At 56.9% G+C, this 22,786-nt stretch overlaps 5 protein-coding genes and 1 non-coding gene across 12 annotated transcripts in view; 1 reads left to right on the top strand and 5 right to left on the bottom strand.

Annotated features, from left to right (window-relative positions):
* LOC131102714 (properdin-like) overlaps positions 1-1,712 on the bottom strand; it is a 5,822-nt gene extending 4,110 nt beyond the window's left edge. For 2 of the 3 annotated variants that reach the window (XM_058048199.1, XM_058048200.1), the window contains exons 1-2: positions 1,250-1,712; positions 164-302 (exon numbers count right to left, since the gene is read on the bottom strand). In XM_058048199.1, coding sequence (XP_057904182.1) covers positions 164-302; positions 1,250-1,394 — 284 coding nt within the window. In that variant the 5' untranslated portion in view covers positions 1,395-1,712. The remainder of the gene's footprint in view (positions 1-163; positions 303-1,249) is intronic. The other variant, XM_058048201.1, reaches the window with a different exon arrangement.
* On the bottom strand, positions 1,462-5,761 carry LOC131102711 (suppressor of cytokine signaling 7-like). Of its 2 annotated transcripts, none has more exons than XM_058048196.1 (8): positions 4,012-5,761; positions 3,917-3,945; positions 3,719-3,823; positions 2,594-2,937; positions 2,354-2,522; positions 2,168-2,296; positions 1,963-2,046; positions 1,462-1,856 (listed from the first exon to the last, which is right to left on the bottom strand). In XM_058048196.1, exons 1-8 carry the CDS (start codon positions 5,484-5,486, stop codon positions 1,849-1,851), a joined length of 2,343 nt encoding a protein of 780 aa, XP_057904179.1. In that variant the 5' UTR covers positions 5,487-5,761; the 3' UTR covers positions 1,462-1,848. The 2 variants fall into 2 exon arrangements, with proteins under 2 accessions (XP_057904179.1, XP_057904178.1); XM_058048195.1 differs by having other exon boundaries at positions 1,963-2,098; positions 4,012-5,760.
* Positions 5,762-6,185: 424 nt separating this feature from the next.
* On the bottom strand, positions 6,186-14,321 carry kpnb1 (karyopherin (importin) beta 1). Its single transcript, XM_058048190.1, has 22 exons — positions 13,816-14,321; positions 13,083-13,141; positions 12,613-12,795; positions 12,333-12,533; positions 10,387-10,539; positions 10,257-10,316; positions 10,102-10,191; positions 9,891-10,001; positions 9,720-9,821; positions 9,436-9,660; positions 9,171-9,362; positions 8,962-9,092; positions 8,742-8,889; positions 8,606-8,677; positions 8,391-8,535; positions 8,242-8,324; positions 8,057-8,164; positions 7,843-7,986; positions 7,347-7,452; positions 7,007-7,121; positions 6,774-6,935; positions 6,186-6,713 (listed from the first exon to the last, which is right to left on the bottom strand). Coding segments are annotated over exons 1-22 (2,631 nt in total). The 5' UTR covers positions 13,856-14,321; the 3' UTR covers positions 6,186-6,712.
* LOC131103874 (small nucleolar RNA SNORA79) lies at positions 7,177-7,320 on the bottom strand. Its single transcript, XR_009119710.1, has one exon. It is a non-coding gene; the product is annotated as a small nucleolar RNA SNORA79 (small nucleolar RNA).
* A 511-nt stretch (positions 14,322-14,832) lies between the features above and the next one.
* zgc:158376 (uncharacterized protein LOC100101643 homolog) lies at positions 14,833-22,329 on the bottom strand. Of its 4 annotated transcripts, none has more exons than XM_058048193.1 (11): positions 21,796-22,329; positions 19,021-19,209; positions 18,735-18,878; positions 18,573-18,659; positions 18,329-18,502; positions 18,223-18,255; positions 17,038-18,152; positions 16,801-16,964; positions 16,514-16,675; positions 16,227-16,448; positions 14,833-16,165 (listed from the first exon to the last, which is right to left on the bottom strand). In XM_058048193.1, the coding sequence occupies exons 2-11, from the start codon at positions 19,192-19,194 to the stop codon at positions 15,957-15,959; spliced, it is 2,484 nt and encodes an 827-aa protein (XP_057904176.1). In that variant the 5' UTR covers positions 19,195-19,209; positions 21,796-22,329; the 3' UTR covers positions 14,833-15,956. The 4 variants fall into 4 exon arrangements, with proteins under 4 accessions (XP_057904176.1, XP_057904177.1, XP_057904175.1 ...); XM_058048194.1 differs by lacking the exon at positions 21,796-22,329 and adding an exon at positions 21,481-21,596; XM_058048192.1 differs by lacking the exon at positions 21,796-22,329 and adding an exon at positions 19,679-20,005.
* On the top strand, positions 20,752-22,749 carry ube2m (ubiquitin conjugating enzyme E2 M). The gene is made up of 6 exons (XM_058048219.1): positions 20,752-21,044; positions 21,580-21,674; positions 21,746-21,784; positions 21,861-21,964; positions 22,069-22,132; positions 22,203-22,749. The coding sequence occupies exons 1-6, from the start codon at positions 20,930-20,932 to the stop codon at positions 22,341-22,343; spliced, it is 558 nt and encodes a 185-aa protein (XP_057904202.1). The 5' UTR covers positions 20,752-20,929; the 3' UTR covers positions 22,344-22,749.
* The last annotated feature ends 37 nt before the right edge of the window (positions 22,750-22,786 follow it).

Genomic DNA, 22,786 nt, shown 5'->3' with positions numbered 1-22,786 from the left:
GTAGTATAGTATAGTACAGTACGGTAGTGTATAGCAGTGTCAGCAGTCATGTGATGTTAGCATGAGCTGACGATGACGATGATGATGGATGTGTCACCAACATGACCACACCGCTCATCAACAACACAACACTGTGTGTGTGTGTGTGTGTGTGTGTACTGACCCACATGATTGACAGCCGCCATCTTGGGTGACGTAACCATAATCAGGATTCTGACAGCAGTCATCTTCATCTACCTCACCCAGCTCTTCATCACATTGACCTGACCAACGCCTGAAGTGTGAAAAACACCTCACTGCTTCTACGCGCACACACACACACACACACACGCACACACATACAACACTGCTGTTACCATGGAAACCACTTTCATACAAAGCCATCTGATATACATACATCTATACATACTATTATACTATATACCGTACATCTATACACACTACTATACTATATACCGTACATCTATACACACTACTATACTATATACCGTACATCTATACACACTACTATACTATATACCGTACATCTATACACACTACTACACTATATACCGTACATCTATACACACTACTATACTATATACCGTACATCTATACACACTACTATACTATATACCGTACATCTATACACACTACTATACTATATACCGTACATCTATACACACTACTATACTATATACCGTACATCTATACACACTACTATACTATATACCGTACATCTATACACACTACTATACTATATACCGTACATCTATACACACTACTATACTATATACCGTACATCTATACACACACTACGATTCTATATATGGACAGTAGCTGTAGTATGTGGGGAAGTAGATGTACAGCATATAGAGTAGTAGCTGTAGTATGTGGGGAAGTAGATGTACAGCATATAGAGTAGTAGCTGTAGTATGTGGGGAAGTAGATGTACAGCATATAGAGTAGTAGCTGTAGTATGCGGGGAAGTAGATGTACAGCATATAGAGTAGTAGCTGTAGTATGTGGGGAAGTAGATGTACAGCATATAGAGTAGTAGCTGTAGTATGCGGGGAAGTAGATGTACAGCATATAGAGTAGTAGCTGTAGTATGTGGGGAAGTAGATGTACAGCATATAGAGTAGTAGCTGTAGTATGCGGGGAAGTAGATGTACAGCATATAGAGTAGTAGCTGTAGTATGCGGGAAAGTAGATGTACAGCATATAGAGTGGATGTCTATGGATCATTCCATCATGTATAAAAACTCACGTGCACGATCCACACAGACCAGGACCGGGACCAGGACCAGGACCAGCACCAGGAGCGGGTTCTTCATGGTTGATAAGTAGACTAGTGAGCGTTGTTGACGCATGTAGCCCCCCCCCACGGGCTGTTTGTCCCGGCGGTTAAACATTAAACTTCATAGACACCAAACAGTAACAGCTCACCTTTGACCTTTGACAAAAGAAGGAGGAGGCAGAGAAGCCACGCCCACCTTTATTGACCGCTGTGTCCCCTCCCACCTTGCATGACATCATCATTCTGCAGTCCCATGACATCATCAGGCCACAAAGTCGGCAAGAGGGTGCCACCCACTTGGGTTGACTGACAGCTAGCGTGCGTGCATGTCTTTCACGTTAGCATCCTCACGAACGATGACATCAGCAGAGGTGACCTCATGAGCCAATGAGAGAGCTCGGCACGACGGCCGGTCCAGGATGTGAAAGACCAAAGTAGGCGGGGTGTTCCGTCTGGGAAAAACGTCACTCACGTGCTGGTGTGCGAGGCGCCGGCCTCCGTGCGCTCCCTTGGAGGCGGGGCCACCTCCTCCTCAGGGTCATAGTAGTAAAACTTGCGCAGGTACGCGATCAGTGGCCTGCAGACAGGAAGTGAAGGAGTTGACCCGAGTGTGCTGCGTGTGCATGTGTGCTGCGTGTGCATGCGTGCGTGCGTGCGTGCGTGCGTGCGTGCACAGCTCTCACGTGGGCAGGGGCAGGTCCCGGATGTGGTCGATGCGAACCAGCTGGCGGATGCAGAAGCGGCACAGGTGTTGCAGGGTCTTGATGCTGTGGAAACGCGACACGGGATACAGCAGCTGGACAGGCGTCGGAGGCAAACCTGCGCCGCCAGACAGGGAGTCACGCAGAGATGACAAACACGGGGGAGCAGGGCGTGCCGACGGCTTACCTGGGACCCGGGAGCGCAGGAAGTAGAGGAACTTTCCATTCTTGGAGTGCGCGATGGCCCGCTCGATGAACTCCACCACCGAGTGGCAGCGGTCCTCAAACTTGGGGTGACACCACAGACTGAAGGTCCCTGTGGAAGACGGGTGGTCAGACCCAGGCCGACGGGCTCGGGTGGCCGCTGCGTTACCTCTGTAGTGCTCCATGCGCGTGTGGTGCGTGACGCTCTGCGACCTGAAGCTCAGACTGAGGATGTAACGCGGGTCCGAACTGTCCCGAACAAGAAAGGAGCCGTCTTCTTTGCCTTTCAGTTTCATCTCAGCATCCTCCCAGGTCATCGGGCCCCAATACCAGCCGCACTGCGCACATGCACGTCGACATCAATGCTAATGCTAATGGCGGCTAGCATATGCGTCCCGACCACACCCACCTTCTCCAGTTCCCGTAGGCTGCTGGCGAAGGTGCCGGCATCAGGACGTTTGAGGGGGCAGCGGGCGCCCAGCCGGGGAGGGAGTGGCTGATCTTCCACGGACCGCAGCGGAACGGGTCTGGGTAGTGCCCGCAGGAAGGCGTCTGAGGAGAGGCCGCACCATGACGACGACGCACGTGTCGGCTGCCGGCTGGCCAGCGCTTCGCCGCTGAGACTCAGGCTGTGGTGCATGGCTCTCAGGGAGGGGGGCGGGGCGACTGGCCTGGGGGGCAGAGACTGCATCGACGCACCCCCACCGCACTCTGCCAGTGAACCCCGCGGCTGAGGAGGACCCCCAAAATCATCTGCTCCGGAGAGAGCGACAGACATTAAGTCAGCGAGAGAGAGAAAGCGAAAGCGAGAGACAGTGACAGAGACACCAGGGGCCATTTTAGAAACATTTGACAAAAGGCGACCTCAGGAAAGTCAAACATTGGTGGTATACTGGTGGGGTGTACTGGTGGGGTGGTATACTGGTGGGGTGTACTGGTAGGGTGGTATACTGGTGGGGTGTACTGGTAGAGTGCACTGGTAGGGTGGTGTACTGGTAGGGTGTACTGGTGGGGGGGTGTACTGGTGGGGGGGTGTACTGGTAGGGTGTGCGGGTAGGGTGGTGTACTGGTAGGGTGTACTGGTGGGGGGGTGTACTGGTAGGGTGGTGTACTGGTAGGGTAGTGTACTGGTAGGGTGTACTGGTGGGGTGGTGTACTGGTAGGGTGTACTGGTAGGGTGGTGTACTGGTAGGGTGGTGTACTGGTAGGGTGTACTGGTAGGGTGGTGTACTGGTAGGGTGGTGTACTGGTAGGGTGGTGTACTGGTGTACGGAAGCCACAGAAGAAGGCTCCGTGGCAGTGAGGCGGCGTGGGTGACACAAAGCCGGGTAAGGAGGCGGCAGTACGGCATGTCAACCACAAACATGGCCAGCCGCCTCCTTGGTCGCCACGCTGACAGAGAACACCGTGGCTTGGTTTTGATGACATTCTACCACACACGTAGCAGCGGGGGCGTACGCCCCGGGGTTTGGGAGTACACGATGTTTTACACACACTTTCAGGAATGAGACCCCAGTAGGAGGTGGAGGAGTACCAAGCAGACTGAGGCTCCGTCTAGGGGGAGGAGGTGGAGTTGGGGGGTGGAGACAGTTGGCCCCCCTGTGAGAAATGTCCACGTCCAGCAGAGAGACGGTCTCCCCTGTGTGCACACGCATGCACGTCACAGAAGGTCAAAGGTTAGTCTCAAAGAGAAAGCTCCGTGCTAACATGGCTCACACGCACACACTCTTACCCGTGAAAGGTGGCGTGCACGTCTGCAGCCTGCCAAACAGGAAGTGAGCGTTAAAGTCAGCGTGCCAATCCGTGTGATGACCTCTGACCTCTTACCTGCCGCCATCCTCCACGTTGGACGCCCACACGTCCATAAGACTCCCCCCCGAGGAGGTGGACGAGGCGAGGGACGGCCGCTTGTCCAGGACCCCCCCTGGGCCGCCACCAGAGCTCTTGGTTCTGAACAGTTTGCTGAGTCTGACCTTCAGCGACCCCCCTTTCCTGGATTTTCCCCTGGGTGTCCTCTCTGCCCCCAGGTCACCTTCAAGGACCACCAGAGGGGACGCAGACCGGCCCGCTCCCCCCGTGGCAAGGCCCAATTTGGGGGTGGCGGCCCGGCTCTGTGGCTGTGAACGGGACTGGTGCTGACCTTGCGGGAGAGGCCGGAGGTCGGGGGTGGGACATGAGGGGACGCAGGGCGAGAGAGTTTGGGGCTGGGTGGGTTGTCTGTCTAGCGAGCTATGCCAGGTCTGACCCGTGCAGACCCCCGCCTCCCCGGCCAGTCTGTGGACCTGCTGCATCAGCCTGCTGAGAGTCCCAGTGGAAAACACAGGCCCCACCCTCCCGCTTGTCCCCCCCTCCCCTCCGGGTCGACCTGCCTCGTGGCTTCCCAACCCTTCCAGTACCAGCAGAGCATCACTGGTCTCACTTGGGTCCTCTCCTGGTCCCAGTCCCTTGGTCCCAGGCTCCAGTAGACAGGAGCACCGAGGGAGGGGAGCTACCGTCTCATCCCCCACCCCACTCGCCACCCTCTCCTCCCCCAGCTGATGCAGTCTCCGCGCCAGAGCCAGGACCAGGTCCTTGTCACCAGTACCACAGTTCTTCCTGGGATGCAGCAGGCCGAGACGCAGGGCCTGATCCAGCAGGCCTGGGGGCCATTTAGCCAGGCAGTGTCGGTGGCAGATGACCGACCCAGAAGGGGCGAGACCAGGATGGGATCCATTCGTGCCTTCTGGACGCCACTGAGGGTTCTTCTCTGAAGACAGGATGCAGCGCTGATTCTGGTCCTGTCTGGGACCAGACGGACCGCAACCTGATCCCGAGTCCATTTGCTGTGCCTCTCCTTCCTCCTGCAGGAATCCCGAATGGGAGGGCTTCTCCAAGCCGAACTCCAGGATCCGGTCAGTGGAGCGCAGCAGGTTCTGGAACACCATCAGCTGCGCCCCAGACCCGGCCCCCTCCGGACCGTGTCCGTGCGCCAGCGGGAAATCCACAAAGCACTGAGCCGCGACAGCGAAGTCCTCCGTCGGTGGGCGGGACGGCGGCACCTCCGAGCCCGAGCACGAGCCCGGGGGGACGTCAGTCAAGAGCAGCCCGGCTTCCAGTTCACCTTTGCCGGGCAGAGGTGAACTGTAGTGAGGAGAGGCCAAGCCGAGGGCTGGCGGGTGCACTCCGGAATCGACATCGAACCCGCCGCTGTGACCCAGCCCGGCTTTCCCGGACACGAGATGTTCCGGCTTGTCCAGGTGGTCGTACTCGGCCGCGGAGACGAGGCGCATCAACACGAAGTCCGGAGACATTTCTTGACTCATCGTCACAGGCTAACGTTAGCTTAGCTCGGCTAGCGGCCTCTTACATAACACCTGCGGGACCGACCCAGTCCTCCTCGCTAACCCGCCGCCTGGCGGAGCAACGACCGGTGGCCATGACGGTAGCTCTCGGTCGCCGAGACGGGCTCTGCCGACTCTTATCCGCGGCGCCGGACGTGAAGCGTGTGCGCTAAGCTAGCCGTTAGCCTCTTCCAAGCTAACTCCTCTTCCGCCAAGATAACATGGACGGGGAGGGGGTGCGCATGCGCAGATGCTGCGTCAATCATCGATCAAGGGGCGTGTGCGCGTGCTCTGAATTGGCCACTACGATAGGAATCATCCCAAATGCATGTTGGGTGCCGGAGGTTTCGGTACAATATAGACTTTATTAGTTGGCTCCAGTTGAATAAGAAACACATTTCAAAGAGTCACAATTCAACATGCCAACACAGCTCACCCAAACACCCAAACACCCAAACCGAAGCCCTGGAGGGTCTTCGAGGGTGTCCAGCTTGGAGGCCAAATCTGCACAGAGCGTGCTGTCGATATCCAAACTTCCCAAAGAACTTCCAGCTGGCGGAGTGGCCAGCACAGTGCTACCAAAAAAAAAAAAAAAAAAAGTAGAAAAATCAAATCCAAAAGTCCCCGACAGTGAGACTGGTCCATGGCCAAAGACAAGTGAAACCACGGGAAGTGCTTGGGGAATGTTTCATATTTTTATTGTGTTTTTCTTCAGAACAATGGAAAAATAGAACCTTTAACAAACATCTTCAAAATGTTGAGCGACCCAACTTCCATTTGGCACTTGCCCCCCCTCAAGTGCTTTTATTGTCAAACCATCGAGTGCTGGAGTCGTTCACGGGCCAATGGACAGGGGCGAGGCGGCGTCCGTCAATCCTCTGCCACGTTTGAGCAGAAGAAAAGTAAGAGCAACAAAAATGTTTGATTAGCGCCCCTCCCCCACCTGGAGGGAGACGCATGTTGGCGAGCTCGGCCAGGCCAGGCGAGACAGGAGGCGGGGCATGGGGGGCGAAAGGGGAGGAGTCAGTTGTCCACAGGCTTCGGGGGTGGAGGGCCTGGTGGAGCCGAAGGTGGTGATGTCATCTCTCATACACTCATCATCTCACGTCAATCAAGTTGAGGCGTCGCCAGGCAGACGACGTCGTCCATTTTGTCCTCAACGTCCAGACGTCCAATGCACACGTCACTCCGGAGTCCCGTCAGACGCATCTGCGGCATGCCAAAGTCACACATGTAGCTAGCGTGTGTGTGTGCGTGTGCGTGTCTCACCAGGCCTGGCTCTTCAGCTTGCGGAGCTCCTTGGTGGCCCACGAGGCCAACATTTTGGTCCGGCTGGTTTTGGAGCGCCGTCCTTCTGTCAGCAGGTCGTTGATGAGCGGATGAGCCTCCACCAGCTTCATGACGTCCTTGCCGAAGGCCGTGCACATGTCCCTGAGTGCGCGCACGTCACAAGTCAAGGGCGAGCCAACACGCGACCACAAAGAGCGGCTAACGAAGGTTACCCGATGAGCGCGGCGGCGTTGGCCACCACCACGTCGGAGTGGTCGTCGTCCTCGGCTATGTGGTGGATGAAGGACAGTATGAACTCCACGCGAGGCTGCACCAGCATCACGTCAGCTGCGGGACACCAAGACAGGAGAGTGAGACAGGACGCACGCCTTCATCTCAAACGCTTTGTTCGGTCTCGCAAAACCAGGAAGCCGTTTGCAACCGTGGCCGGGGAGCCTGCGAGCTTTCTGGGTGAAAAAGACCGATTCTTCTGTGACCTCATCAAACCTTCCTGTTGGACTGCAGACAGGAAGAGGAACTGAAGTCACGTGCGGGGGTGGGGGGTGGTCTTACGGTGTACGTTTTCCTGGTCACCCTTCAGGCCCTGAATGATGCCGGTGTACGCCTCCAGACAGCCTTCACGCAGCCCGTTTAGGTAGTCCACCATGTCGTAGTCCGTCTGCACACACACAGTTACAAAGTTACTTGTTACTTTCCTTCCCACGTGTTACGCAGGAGCTGCTCAGCCTTGCGGTCTCAGACTCTGCATGGCGCATGCGTGCTCAGAGTAGCAAGACAGCGGATTCTTAGGATGGGTCCTGCATAAGTGCGTTGCCAGATGGCAGCGGGAGCAGCCATCATCTCCAGCTCCTCTCACCAAGCCAGAAGCGGTGGTAGATGCGTGTTTAAAGACTGCTAAATGAGTGCTGGCCGTCCACCATGAAAAGGGAGCCCAGGAAGGAGACACTTAGGAACCAAGTAGACCGCGTGCATAGTCTACTTCCTGAAGTACTCCATTTGAAACGTGCAAGAAAAAAGGCAAACCACTGCTCAGCGTGTCGGGACTCACCTTGTCCACCTGGGCCTGAGACGCCTGCTGCAGCGTGTCCAAAACTATCTCCAGATACTTCTTAAACTCTCCTCCAATGGCCAGGGCGATGTCTCCAAACACAGATAGAATCTGAGGCTTGACCGACCGATGGACGTTCTCGTTCTAGAGGCGAGTACATCAAGGTCACATCACGTGGACGAGACACGGGAGGGGGACAGGTGGCGTTCCTCACCCCGAGGTTCTCCAGAAGGAGCTGCATGATCTCATCGCAGTAGGGCAGGATGTTGGTGGACAGAGCTCTGCACAGGTCGCTCACCATGCCCACGGCAGCCAGACACACCTGAAAGACCACACGCTCTGGTCAGCGCCGCCCAGCATGCCTCCATGCATCCATGCCTCCAATCCACGCAGGCCCACCTGATACTCGGCATAGTTCTTGAGTCCGATGGTGAGGAAGGGCTTGAAGGCCTCCATGTACTTCTGGAATTCGGCTCCCAGAACTGAAAATCAAAGCCAAGGGAATCAGCCCCAGGGAAGCCACAAGCCAGCACGGAGTCGTGGGCTACCTTCCACCAGGGTGGAGACCGCCATGAGCGCTTCCTGTTGCACGCCTCCGGAAGCGGCCGTGCTCTGGAACATCCTCAGCAAGGACGCCATGACCACGTCAGAGATCTGCAAGGCGTCCTGGTGCTGCACCTTACGGAGGACGTTCTACAAGAGCGACAGGAAGCAGTCAGGCGGCGGCCTGGAGCCATGCGGACGATGATTGACAGCATCTCACCTGAAGAGTGGCACACAGGAGGGACTGCAGGTCGTTGAACTGGATTCTGTCTGAGGTGCTCTGGATGTGGGACTGTGGACACAGGAAGTTAGCACACAGGAAACGCCAGGGTGGACGCTCCACCTGCTGGTCTCACCTCCATCTGCAAGACCTGCTGCAGCCGCTCCATGATGACCAGCGTGGTCTTCTGGACTGCGGGGTAACAGTCCTTGGCGCTGTTCTTCACGATCTCCATCAGTGCCTCGTAGGCGGCAGAGCGCAGGTTGTTCTGGTGGCCATCGGGTCTGAAGAGGCAGCGCAAAGGCATGGGTGGCGAGCACAGACAAAACGGACCCTGGACCGGCACCCCCACTGACCTGTCGGTGGTCTCCAGCAGTTTCTGGACAATGCGTTCAAAGGAGGACGACAGACAGTAGGTGGCGGGTTCCTCCTGGTCCTCAGCGGCCTCCGTGGCCTCGTAGGCTGCCTCGGCCAGAGACGAGAAGGCCTGGTGGGAGGAGCACGTGTCAGCTTCTGTGGGTCAGCCGCAGGAAGCCCCTCCCCTGCCCACCCCACCTCCGCTTACCCAGCACACGTTGCTGGCCACCCTGGGCTCCGCCCCCAGGCCCTCAATCAGACACAGCAAAAGGGGGGCCAGGTAGACCTCGTTGATGGCAGCTTCTGGCAACAGCTCGCAGATCCTCCCCACCGTCCATGCCGTGGTGTCCCTCACCACCACGCCCGGGTCTTTCATCAGCTCGATCAGGGTCGGCATGGCCTGGGCGGAACACGGCAGCTTTTCAAGATAAAAGTCCTTGCACGGTAAATGGCGGGCGTCCTCGTTAGCCCACCTCGATGACGAGCGGTTTCAGCAGGTTGGGTTCCGGTCCTTCCAGGATGGATCCGAAGGCCATGACGGAGGCGTCACGGTAGCGCCAGTCCGGGTGTTTGATGTTGTCGTTGATGAAGGGTAGGATGTGCGGAACCACGTCGTCCTCGCAGCAGGTGGACAGCAGCATCAGACACACGCCCGCCGCCTTGCACGGGTTCCAGTCGTCGTCGTCGTCGTTCTCGTCCTGCACGCCACCACAGGTGTGAAAAAGGGGCGGGAGGAAGGAAGTACGGGCCAGGCTACCTGCTTGATGAGGGTCTGGGTGAGGATGGGCACCAGGTACTGCAGCGCCCCCTTGGCGTAGAATTTGCTGGTGTGCTCGGGGGGGCGTCCCTGCTCCGACGCCTGTGAAAGGCAACCCAGCAAGATCACCTCACGCGTCCTCGCCGCTCTAGACTTCACGTGCTGACAAACCTCCGTGGCCTCGATCGCAAGGTCCATCTCTTCGTCGCACACGTTGGACCAGAACTCGATGCCTTGTAAGGCGACGTCGTCGATTTCGCTCTTCATGGCCTCGATGGTGATCTGTGAGGGAGGGACAGCTGCCTCAGGTTCTACGTCACAATGGACTACATCTGGTACGCGTCTTTCAGACCCCGAGCTCGCTTCTCCGCCACTTTCTCACCGCAAACAGAGCCGGGCCCATGTAGGTCTCCATGTACTGGTAGTACAGAGACATGATCTTCACCAGGTTCTGAAGGGCTGCTACTCGCACCTGAAGATGGGATGGCACCATCAGCTCCATGCATGGACACAGCAACTTCACGCTCAGTAACTTACTCTGGTGTCAGGACACTGTGTGGCCTCACACACCACCTGCATGATGAAATGTCTCTCCGTCTGGAACACACGCACACCGTCAAAGATGGCCGTCAGAGGCGGCGAGTGGTTACAGTCTGAGCCACGCTACCTCCTTGTCAAAGTTGGCTTTGGTGAACTCCAGGGAGTTGAGGAGAGCGTTGGTGGCCGCCAGTTTGACGTTGTTGCTGGGCTCCTCCTTCCTCATGCCCTGGATGATGGCCGTCAGGATCTGGTTGGCGCTTTCCTGCAGCTGCTCGGGATCCTGCAAAGTGGAGACACACGCCATCAATCCACCCGAGAGGTCTGCAACTGGACCAGCAGAACCTGACTAAACCGACACTTTCATTTCATCCGTAAGATGAATATTATGGTTAGGGTTCCTCGGCGGAGGGATAATTACCCTGAAAACACCCCCCACTTCCCGGTGGTGGTGGAATATGCCACCCAAACCAGTCAGCCAGTGGTGGTGGTGGAATATGCCACCCAAACCAGTCAGCCAGTGGTGGTGGTGGAATATGCCACCCAAACCAGTCAGCCAGTGGTGGTGGTGGAATATGCCACCCAAACCAGTCAGCCAGTGGTGGTGGTGGAATATGCCACCCAAACCAGTCAGCCAGTGGTGGTGGTGGAATATGCCACCCAAACCAGTCGGCCAGTGGTGGTGGTGGAATATGCCACCCAAACCAGTCAGCCAGTGGTGGTGGTGGAATATGCCACCCAAACCAGTCAGCCAGTGGTGGTGGTGGAATATGCCACCCAAACCAGTCAGCCAGTGGTGGTGGTGGAATATGCCACCCAAACCAGTCAGCCAGTGGTGGTGGTGGAATATGCCACCCAAACCAGTCAGCCAGTGGTGGTGGTGGAATATGCCACCCAAACCAGTCGGCCAGTGGTGGTGGTGGAATATGCCACCCAAACCAGTCAGCCAGTGGTGGTGGTGGTGGAATATGCCACCCAAACCAGTCGGCCAGTGGTGGTGGTGGTGGAATATGCCACCCAAACCAGTCGGCCAGTGGTGGTGGTGGTGGAATATGCCACCCAAACCAGTCGGCCAGTGGTGGTGGTGGAATATGCCACCCAAACCAGTCGGCCAGTGGTGGTGGTGGAATATGCCACCCAAACCAGTCGGCCAGTGGTGGTGGTGGTGGAATATGCCACCCAAACCAGTCGGCCAGTGGTGGTGGTGGTGGAATATGCCACCCAAACCAGTCAGCCAGTGGTGGTGGTGGTGGAATATGCCACCCAAACCAGTCAGCCAGTGGTGGTGGTGGTGGAATATGCCACCCAAACCAGTCAGCCAGTGGTGGTGGTGGAATATGCCACCCAAACCAGTCAGCCAGTGGTGGTGGTGGTGGAATATGCCACCCAAACCAGTCAGCCAGTGGTGGTGGTGGTGGAATATGCCACCCAAACCAGTCAGCCAGTGGTGGTGGTGGTGGAATATGCCACCCAAACCAGTCAGCCAGTGGTGGTGGTGGAATATGCCACCCAAACCAGTCGGCCAGTGGTGGTGGTGGAATATGCCACCCAAACCAGTCAGCCAGTGGTGGTGGTGGAATATGCCACCCAAACCAGTCAGCCAGTGGTGGTGGTGGTGGAATATGCCACCCAAACCAGTCGGCCAGTGGTGGTGGTGGTGGAATATGCCACCCAAACCAGTCAGCCAGTGGTGGTGGTGGAATATGCCACCCAAACCAGTCGGCCAGTGGTGGTGGTGGAATATGCCACCCAAACCAGTCAGCCAGTGGTGGTGGTGGAATATGCCACCCAAACCAGTCAGCCAGTGGTGGGGGTGGTGGAATATGCCACCCAAACCAGTCGGCCAGTGGTGGTGCCAACGCCTTGCTTAGCATGTAGCCTTGTATGCAGCAGGGCGGGACAGGGTGTGTCGTGGAACAAGGCTGCGGACCAAGAGTCGTCAGCTACATAAAGATCCACGAAGCTGCCAATCATCTGGTCATATGCACGCGATGATGGCAACATCTCATCCAGACGCCTCCCGGGTGGCTGGGGTCAAATGAAGAGCGTGCCAGCGTGTAATGGAGGGCAACTCACAATGTCCTGGCAGATGTATCCGATGGCCTCCAGGGTGGACTCCTTCATGTGTTCCGTGCTCGACGGGTTGGTGACGTTGGCCATCAGCTGCGGGATGAGCTCGGGCCACTGGTTGACCGGAATCTCCGCACAGGCGATCCCGGCGACACACTGCGACGCCGAGCTGGGCCGGTACGTCTCCGTGCCCAAGGTCTGCAGAACCTGCGAGGCAGAGATGGCGTGACACCAACAGAAGCAGGACACCCGGCAGAAGGGGCCGCGAGGCCTTCCACCCCCTTACGTAGTTTTTGATCTGGCAGCGAGCGGCGGCGTCCACGGCCAGCCATCTTTGCTGGTAGCGAGCCTTGACGTCGGGGTCTTTGGAAGTCAGAGAGTTCTTCACCTGAAGGCCCGCCGCCACTCGGGCCACCTGCGTATTCCCAGGATTGGCCAACACTTTCGACAACTCCACCAGGAAGGTCGGCTGAGGACACAGGAAGTGAATGCTGAAGCCGACATGGCGATCATACACGAGGTTCATTTAGGAAAGCTGGATGTTAAAAGTTCACGCCGCATCGTCACCAGAACACAGTACAGCAGTCATGACATCATCCCACAATGCACTGCTGCACGTCTTCAACCTTCTCTTCCACCGGCAGCAATACACTTGGAGATGACCACAGTCGGAGATGCTAATGCAGCTGCAGAGGTGCGCGGGCTTCACGCACGCCCCTGGCAGCCACGCACGCCCCTGGACGCTGGTCCACTCACCAGGTTCTCTATGGCCGCCTGCTCCAGAAACTTCTGTGCCGCCTCCAGTTCATTCCGATCTGGGGAGGTGAAGAGTTATTCAAGGTGATGAGCTTTACGGCGGCCGAGCGGGTAAAGATTGTGTCACAATTCAATCAAAAGACCGTGTCGGGGCAACGAGGTCCAACATGCGTGTTAGCCCATTAGCACGCTAGCAACAACCGGTCAAATGGGTGCAACCCCGAGTTGGCAGTAAGAGTTTCGGCTCATAGAAAATGACATTAAACGACATTTACATGCACGATGCCTCCGAATCAATGAGACGACAAGGGCACCGGCGGTCGAACGATCCGGGCGAAAGAGCTAGCAAAGCGGCTAAAAGGCATGGGCAGGGTCGGTGCACTTCGCGGAAGACGGCAAAAAGTCATCCGCGCGACTAAACTGTCACGGTTGGTCCAACAATCGGCTTCTATTCTTCCATGGAGGTGCGTTCACGGCTACCTCGCTACGTCGGGCTGAAAGAGGCAGTCGAACATAAAACTACGCCCAAGTGAGTGCTAAGTCACCGCCTGAGCAGCGCCCAGTGAGGCCGTGGTGTTAGCTAGCAGCATGCTAGCAGCATGCTAGCAGCTCTCAAACTTTCACCGGTTGGCCGGAGACGGCCACTCCCGCGCCCACAGCTCTGCCGTCGCTCCGGAGTGTCGACGTGGAGTCTCGGCGATCCGTGCGGGAGTCACGCCATGTTAACGCTCACCTGGAGAGATGGTTTTCTCGAGGATTGTGATGAGCTCCATTCCGTCCACCGGCAGCTGGCTTGCTAGCTCGCTCGCTAGCTAGCTGGAGTCTTCACTTGCCGCGCAGTGCTCAAGAACAATTGTAGTTCTTCCGATGTGTGCCACCCACTTGGCGGGTTCACTCGGGGCGACCCAGGAGGTGAAAAGGCGGAGGTTTCCCCGGCGCGCGCTCGGCGTCTTCACTTGGCTGCTGCGGGAAAAGCTAACGGTCGTGGCGCGTAGTGAGCTTTAGCAGCCTCGCCGCCGCCCGTTTGCATCGTGTGTTGTCTCGCGAAGGAAAGGCCGCTTCTCTACGGCGGAAGGATATCAGGCGACTGCTGCTGCGTTCAAGGACTGTCGGACATTCTCATCACCGCAGGGGGGAACCAACACGCGCTCATCCCCGGAGGGTCGAATCGAATGGCCTTTATATTTTCCAAGACATCACTCCTATCTACTCGAGGTCTGTTACTCAGACGCGTCGCCAATCACCAAGCACTATAGTGTCACGAAATAAGCGGTGAAAATTGAACGCAGCAGCGCAAGCACGTGTGAAGGCGCGGGCTGGTTCACGCGGTTTTTTCTTCAGCACGACAGTGACGTCACACTTTTGGTGTTTTGTGTTGTCAGCAAACGGAGATGAGTGAGTGACGCAATCGTTGTTTTACGTTACAGCGAAGCACACGTCATGCTAGCTAGCTCACGTAGTTTGACTTTCTTACTCGCTTCTCACATTCTCTGGTCGAACTGAAACGGACCGGTGTGCCTGACTGTGATCATTGTGACAAGTGTTAGGGATTGTATTTTGGAACGTTGACGTCTTCGTCCAACAGCACCAGTCCTAAAGTGTCAGCAGCTAGCAGCAGGAAGACGTTAGTTAGCAGAGATGCCCGTTGTGTTGACTAGCGACATTGCTCATACAAGTCTGGTCTGTGATTGGCTGGCTGTCAGTTGGCATGAAGGTCCAAATGTGTGGCCAATCATGACGAAAGGAAGGTAAAAAAACAACAACTCCTTGCTTCTTTATTAGTCATTGTACAGTAGTTACTCACACGTAGCTGCCTTGAGTTGCTTTTACTTCCAACTTCCCTCATTTTCCCACACAATCATGGACAAAGTATAAAAAACAAGTTTTGGCAAACAAGGACGAAGGTCATGATGATCCAGTGCATTTTTAGAAAACGTCAATCATTCAGATTGGATAAGAGCTCGGAGGAGCTGTCCAATCAGCACGACGACGACGTCACACCGACAGCTGATCAACTGATCAGTGAACTTGATGGCAGTGTGACGAAAAGAAGACGTTTGTCACAGTTTTGTCCGAGCAACAGTCGATGACTGGCGTAAACAATAAAAAAGAAGCTTATTCACCTTTTGGAAGCTGCAACCAGAGCTTTTCTTCCCCGGGGACGACCACTCCCACTCAGGACTTGATCATCTGCCAGTTTGTTCAAAGCGTGTTTCAGACTGACTTTAGTTCATGGACTTGTAGTGCAGATCTGAAGCTAACGTGTTAGCTAGCTGCTAGCCTAGCTGCCAGGACACAAGAGCAAGTCAGTTTGGAAGGACGCTGAAATGGAGGAGGGGTTTTCAGGCAACGCCTGGCCGTCTCAACGAAGCAACGTTGCACCTCAAAGATGATGACTTTTGACAGACGCACACGAAAGACGGTCAACGTTGGAGTAGCGCACGTGCACACGTGCACACGTTCACACGCAGATTAGCTTATCTTAGCTTCGGGTTCTAACATGCAGACTCAACAGTAACGTGACGGTGTTTTGCGGCAAGCTAATGAGCTAGCTTGGCCCACTTCCTGTTGTTCTGCAGCTGAGCAGCAGGCGTGATGATTGGCTGCAGGAGAGGTGGGAAGGTTGGGGGGCCGTGGGGGGGCCGTGGGGGGGGCTGTGGGGGGGCCGTGGGGGTGCAAGGTCACGTACAGCAGATAAAGTACACATATATACTCACACACACACACACACACACATTTGTACAGAGAACAAGTATGTACAGGCCAACAAAAGTAGGATTCTTCCTCCTGCTCCTCCTCCTCCTCCTCCTCACCTGTCCTATAAGCAGCTGTGGGCGGGGCCATGCCACCAAGGCCAATGTTCCATGATGCCGTTCAGCTGTTCTTTAGCAGCGTCCTGTCCTCAGGAGGACAGGAAGTGGAAGCAGCCAGCACGGCGGCAGAGGAAGAGGACGGCCGGGGCGGGAAGCACAGCAGTAGCCCCGCCTCTGAGGGGAGGAGCGAGCACGAGCGCAGATCCACCGTCTGCAGGGAGGGGCATCGGCGTAACAACGGGACACTCTGCTCCGTCACCTTGATGCAACCTGTCAGCAAAGAGAACGCCATTACGGGACGCTCTCCCGTGACGCCGCCGCCACAGCTTACCTGCCAAGTTGACGTGCGTCAGCGTCTCTCTGAGCGGCGATGCGGCCGAGGTGAGCATGTGCACGCTCTGGTCCGACACGTCGGCGCAGTGACTGAGGTCCAACTTGGCCAGGCGGGGGACGTAACGGACCAGCAGGCGGGACGAGGCGTCCGTCAGGTCCAGACCCGACAGTCTCAGCTCCGTCACGTTGTGGAAGCGCCCCGCCCGTGTCTCGCCGTGCGCTGGGGGACCGATCACAGAGGGTCAGGAGGCGACGCTCCGGTGGCGCGCCGGCGGCACTTCTCACCTGTCCTGGTGTCAGGGGGCGGAGCCAGCAGCTCCCTCAGGTGCGAGTCCTTCAGGTCTTCCACGCGACTCAAGTCCAACAACCTCAGACACGGGCAGGCGCTCTGACACAGCGCCGACACCACCGACCACGCGCAGCCCGACACGTTGAGCTCCAGCAGACCTGCAGCGCACGTACACGTCAGCACGCACACGTCAGCACGCCAGCACGCATACATCAGCACGCACACGTCAGCACGCCAGCATGCCAGCACGCACGCACATCCGTGCACATGTACAGGAAGTGACCTTGCAGGCGGCTGATGAGCCACATGAGCTGCTTCTTGGAGATGTTGGTGAAGCCCAGGTTGAGCGAGACGGGCTGTCTGCGGATGATTCCACTCAGCATGGGCGGCGTGATGGAGCGCTGTCTGCTCACGTCGATCTGAGTCCACAGCCTCTTGTCGCAACACCTGCCGTCGCCACGGTAACAGACACAGGTGATGTTAGTGTGCCGGGGGACGGGCGGACAGGCGGACAACTCACCAACGGCTCCACGTGCGACACACCCTCATGCACACGCACAGCTCGGGCTGGCTGAGGTACGTGAAGACTCGCAGCCACACGTCTCGCGTCATGATGTGGGCGGAGCCCGAGTCCAGCGGCAGGCAGCTGGGCTCAGGGCAGGTGGGCGGCGGCCTCACCAAGTGTCTCTCCATCTGGACGGGCCGCGGCGGCGAGGGCACGGCGGGCGGGCTGCGCTTCATCACGTGGGAGCGTGGCGCCAAGCGCGACGGCCGGGAGCACGGGGATGCCGCCATGGCCGACATCATCAGGCCGCCTCCCCCTCCTCCCCCGTTGGAGGTGGGGATGGAGGAGGAGAAGTTTCTGGAGGACGTCTGGTTTTTCACGTTGCTTCGACCTTTGTTGCCCTTAGGCCCGCCTCCTCCCCCCCCCCCACCGTGTCTGTGATTGGTCAAAAGACTGCTGGCGTTCTCCTTCTCACCGCCCACGCCTCCTCGTGTCCGGCCGTTGCGCGCCTCCTGTCCGTTGCTGCGCTGCTTGGCCGTCAGGCCGCCGCCATGTTGGGAGGACAGAGCCATTTGATTGGAGGAGAGAGGCGAGGGGGGCAGGATGGCGACGGAGGCGGATGTTTTCTTGGCTCTGTCGTCCTCATCCGCGTCCACGCCGCCTCCTTTCCTCCCACGCGGGAGAATGGCGGCGTCTCCTCGCCGCCGGGCCTTGTCTCCCGCCTGCTCCTCCTCGCCCTCCGAGTCCTCACTGGCGCTGAAGCCGAGCTCGGCCAGACGCCGGCTCCTCTCCGCACGGCTCCCGCCGCCCATGCCGTAGGAGACGGGAGGAGGCAGCGAGGGCGAGGAGGGCGGAGAGCCTCCACCTCCCTGCTCCGGCAGCGAGTCGTCCGAGTCGGAGTCGGACTCGGAGCTGGAGGAAGACGAGGATGAGGACGAGGCACGGCGTTCCAGCAGACACATCCTCTTGAAGCGTTCCAGCTTTTCCCTGTGATGCGAGCGCTGGTCTGCGCCCGACGCCGCCCCCCCGCCATCGGCGGTCAGGGACGAGGAGGAGGAGGCGGGGCCCACCGCGGATCCTCCGGCGGAGGAGGTGGGGCCATTTGACTCCTCGGCCTCCTGTTTGGGTTTCTGTGACAAGAAGGAGACAGCGGCAATGAGCGCACGTCAGGCGCAGGTGACAAAGCAGTGGCGTGCGTACCTTCTTCAGCCGCTTCTCGTGTGCACCTTTCATCTGCAAAGACGTCCACAGGAGGAGGCTTTTATTGTGAAACACTGGCACAGGAAGTGGAAACCTGCCAACTCACCTTCTTTTTGGACCCGCCGTCCACGGGCGCGTCTTTCTCCCGCTTCCTCTTGTGGCCGCCCTCCACCTCCAGGGAGGGCGGGACTTTCTTCTTGGGGGGCGGGTCATCAGTCAGCTTCCAGCGGCCCACTTCGCCGTTGTCCAGCCTGCGCCTCCCCAAGATGTCCGCCTGGTCCTGCAGCGGGCAGAGTGAAGAGGGGGGCGTTATCTGGGGGGCGGGTGGGGGCGGCGCGTGCTGACCTCACCTTGCTGGTCTTCCCCTCCTTGTGGCACTTGGGACACTCCCAGCAGTTGGGAATCTCGTCATTGATGATGCCTTCGGCTTTGCCCATCTGCGGACACAAGCCAGCCACACGTCAGAGGCTCCTCTTGGGGGCGGAGCTAGCAAACGGGAAGTGAGCGCTGACCTTGAGGCAGCTGGGGTGGATGATCTCGTTACAGATGGTACATTCCATCAGACACAGGCTGAACTTGTCCTCTTCCGAGTCCACCGTGTCCTCCTTTCCCGCCTCGCCACACGCCAAGCACACGGCCGTGTGCGGCAACACGGGCTGGACGGAGAGGTCAGAGGTCAGACCGTGCATTACACTCAGAAGAGAAAATGCCAACCACCGGCGTGTGTGCGGATCAAAGCCGCGGTGGCGGCAACCATGCGGTTGCCATGGAGACACAGCATCAGTGTGTGAGCCTCACCGCCGTGCACTGTCTGAGCAGGCAGGACTGCTTCATGCGTCCCGGCCCTCCGAACTTCTTCATGTCCTTGCAGAAGTGACACTCGCCGCACTCGCTCCTCGTGCAGGCCTGGCAGCGCCGGCACCGCGTCCTCCTGCGCCTGGCACCCCCGCCCAGCGCCTTACTGCCCGACATCCCCCAACGAGTCAGCTGCCAGAGACAGGACCACATTTCAGCTGAGAAGCCTCCCAACTCCTGTCCTACGCCAGGATGGTGCCGACGTGCCGACACGTCGTTAGCATGTGAGCTAACTAGCATGTGGGGTGGGCGGGCAAGTTGGCAGGTCGGAGGGTGCCGGTGCAGGAGTCACGTGATTGACTCTTGCTGAGCTTGGAAATCACAACCCATCCTGCTAGCCAAGTTCCCACATTACTGCTAAATCCCACCAAGTACACAATGCGCGTACACACGCGTGTTGCTTATCACTGACTGTTACACTGACATGACATGAGAGTGTTACACACACGGCACCCCCCGCCCCCGCCCCCGCCCCCACCCCCAGCTCCCAGTAACGTAAAAGGACAACATCAGCTAACATGCTAACACTTAGCTGCACTTCAGCATTGAAAGCAGTGAGCGCGTTGTCGGAATGAAAACACGCTCGTTTGCAGGCACCAACCTCTCGGTATCAGCACGCATGCTCCCGGATCACACATTAGAAACAATATTAGCCAGCGGCTAGCTAGCTACGTTAGCTCTTCGTCCGCTTCCTTGTTTGTGCGGTTAGCCGCCTCATGCGCGCCCCATGCTGCTAGCCTGCGTTAGCCTCCAACTGAGCTCCCGGTTGGCCCCAGCGAGCCGATGTGTTGTCGATAAAAGCTGGGTGATCGATATCGATGATGTGAAGGATGCACTGCTGTTCGAAGTCCCATTCACTTCTCTCTCACTCACTCACCCACTCACTCTCTCTCTCTCTCTCTCGCTCCCCCTCTCTCTCTCTCTCTCTCTCTCTCTCTCTCTCTCTCTCTCTCTCTCTCTCTCTCTCTCCCTCTCTGACACTGCCGAGCCTCATTCCTTCCGCACAAAGTAGTTCCTCGACTGTCGCGCGCTTTTGTTGCCGATGTTTGTGTGGCGCGCGTGCATGACGCGCCTTGCTTGTGCCGAGGTTGCGTGTACGCCCACATTGGTGACGTCACACAGGTGACCACGAGGCCAGGAAAATAAATAAAAAATATTTGTACAACCATGCAGACGTCACGAGTGTGACGTCAGATACGGAAGTGCATCTCGGCACTTGAAGTGTTGCAATGACGCTTTCTTTTCATTTTTTCATTTCAATAATTTTCTTTCTCACAGTTTATTTTGTATGGTTTCATGTTTCCACTCCGGTACTTTTTGGAGGGTCTCTATAGCAGCTTGCAATTATTGACGCCATTTTTATGATCACATTGTTACTCTTACACGACACATGGAATCTTTGTTTTACACGCACTGCTCTACTTTATTCAGATTCAATTAGGCATAAGCAAGATGGACAGCAAATCAATACCGTCGGCACATGTCGCTGATTTGATATCAGTGTTGAAAGAAAAGTTGCCAAACTTGAATTTCTACAAAAATTGTGATGAGTAATGAAACAATAGTAAATTAACGCGTGTCTTGAAGTTAAAGTATTTGTAGTGGGAGACCCCCCGCCCTCACCCCACCCCACCCCACCCCCACAACCAACCCAACCCCCCACCCTCTCGCGCTGGCTAGCTGTTAGCATGTAGCTCGCAGGCTAGGCTAGCTAGCTCGTGTCATTTAGTTGACGTGCGCCGGCTCCATCAACGTTCGGGTGCTGTTCGGATTGAACACACTCTCCTTTGAGCAGCACACGACGCGGACACGAAGAAGACACTTTGGAGGTCCACTTATCCCACAAGTGAAGATGATTAAGCTCTTTTCCCTCAAGCAGCAGAAGAAAGACGAGGAATCTGCTGGAGGAAACAGAACCGGAGCCGGCGGCAAAAAAGCCAGCGCGGCCCAGCTGCGAATACAAAAAGGTAGGCTGATCGTCGGCCAGGTGGATCCACGACAGCTCGGCTGACTGAGAGAACCAAGGCGCCAACACACCTGAGCGAGCATCATCTTGGCGTAGACATTACATGAACACACAAGCTAGCCGCTAGCCTCGAGCTAACCACTGTCTCGTGCTCGTTTGTCAACAACATGGAGACGCATCACGTTGTCTGACACGAACGACTTTATTCCTTCTCTCTTTCTCCCTTTCTCTCTTTCTCTCTCGCACACACACCCCGCTCACGACATTTCACCTCCGGTGATCTGACGACGCGTTTCACTGCTAGCCAGCTAGCTCGCTAACACCTGCTAGCTGTGAGCCGGCTAACTTTGCTGTGTCAGCTTTCTGCTACGTAGTCAGCACTTGAACGCATCGCGGCTGCTTATCACAGAACATCATAGCATTACCTGAGCCCTCACCTGCCGGGCTTGAACCCGCCATGCTAGCACACACCGGGAGCCACACGTTCAATGCTTATCAGGCTCCGCCCCCACACACCTTATTGTGTCCTGTGTCAGACATCAACGAGTTGAATCTGCCAAAGACCTGTGAGATCAACTTTCCTGACGACGATGACCTTCTCAACTTCAGACTCATCATCTCGCCTGACGAGGTGTGTGTGTGTGTGTGTGTGTGTCTTGAAAGGGGAGGTCAGAGGTGACGATACGTTTTGTATGTTCACAGGGTTTCTACAAAGGCGGAAAGTTTGTCTTCAGCTTTAAGGTCAGACTCACCTGTCCTCGTCTTGTCCTCTCAAGGTGACAACGTGTGAGCGTGTGTGTGGCCGTGTGTGTTGCAGGTAGGACAGGGTTATCCCCACGACCCCCCCAAGGTCAAATGTGAGACCATGGTGTACCACCCCAACATCGACCTGGAAGGAAACGTGTGTCTAAATATTTTAAGGTGACTCTTCCACTTCCTGTTTGTCAGATCACTTGACAAGCGCTTCCTTAGTCACTGTGTGCGTGCGTGTGTGTGTGTGTGTGCGTGTGCGCGTCTGCGTCCAGAGAGGATTGGAAGCCGGTGCTGACGATAAACTCCATCATCTACGGTCTACAGTATCTATTTCTAGTGAGTCACCTGACTTCCTGCCACCCTGTATGACTGTTGTCATGTGCTGATGAAAGCCCCTCCCCCCCAGGAGCCCAACCCCGAGGACCCGTTGAACAAGGAGGCGGCTGAGGTGTTGCAGACGAACCGGCGACTCTTTGAGCAGAACGTCCAGCGCTCTCTGAGGGGAGGCTACGTAGGCTCCACCTACTTTGAGAGGTGTCTTAAATAACCGGCCGCCTGTGACTCCGCCTACCCTCCACGCCCCCCCCCTGCTCATCAGCTCAAAGCAACAAGCAGCAGAGGACCCACCCACCCCTTCATTTCTGAGTTTGTTTCATCAGCCCCCACCAGGGGACACTACGGCACAAGACGTTGCCTGGGGGAGGGGGGGCATGACGTCACAGCGTTTACTTTTTTATTTGACCACCAGGAGGCCACGCCCCCTCCACCTCCACACAGCAAACTCCAAACTCCCCTTGCACGGGGTGGGAGGGGCCATTGTGAACTCTTGATGACATCAGGCCGTGCTGGGGGCGGGGCTCAGGTGGGAGGAGCTAAGTGTGGCGGGTTAAGCTGAGTTTGGAGTTTGCTGCCAATCAGTCTGTGGGCGGGCCTAAGGCGGTGGGTGGAGTCAGTGTTGCTGGGAAGGGGAGGGTGGGGTTTAAATGTTGT

Source organism: Doryrhamphus excisus, chromosome 15, assembly GCF_030265055.1.
Source record: "Doryrhamphus excisus isolate RoL2022-K1 chromosome 15, RoL_Dexc_1.0, whole genome shotgun sequence".
Lineage (NCBI taxonomy): Eukaryota > Metazoa > Chordata > Actinopteri > Syngnathiformes > Syngnathidae > Doryrhamphus > Doryrhamphus excisus.
The sequence above is the reverse complement of the archived record's forward strand: the minus strand, read 5'-3'. Positions and strand labels throughout refer to the sequence as shown.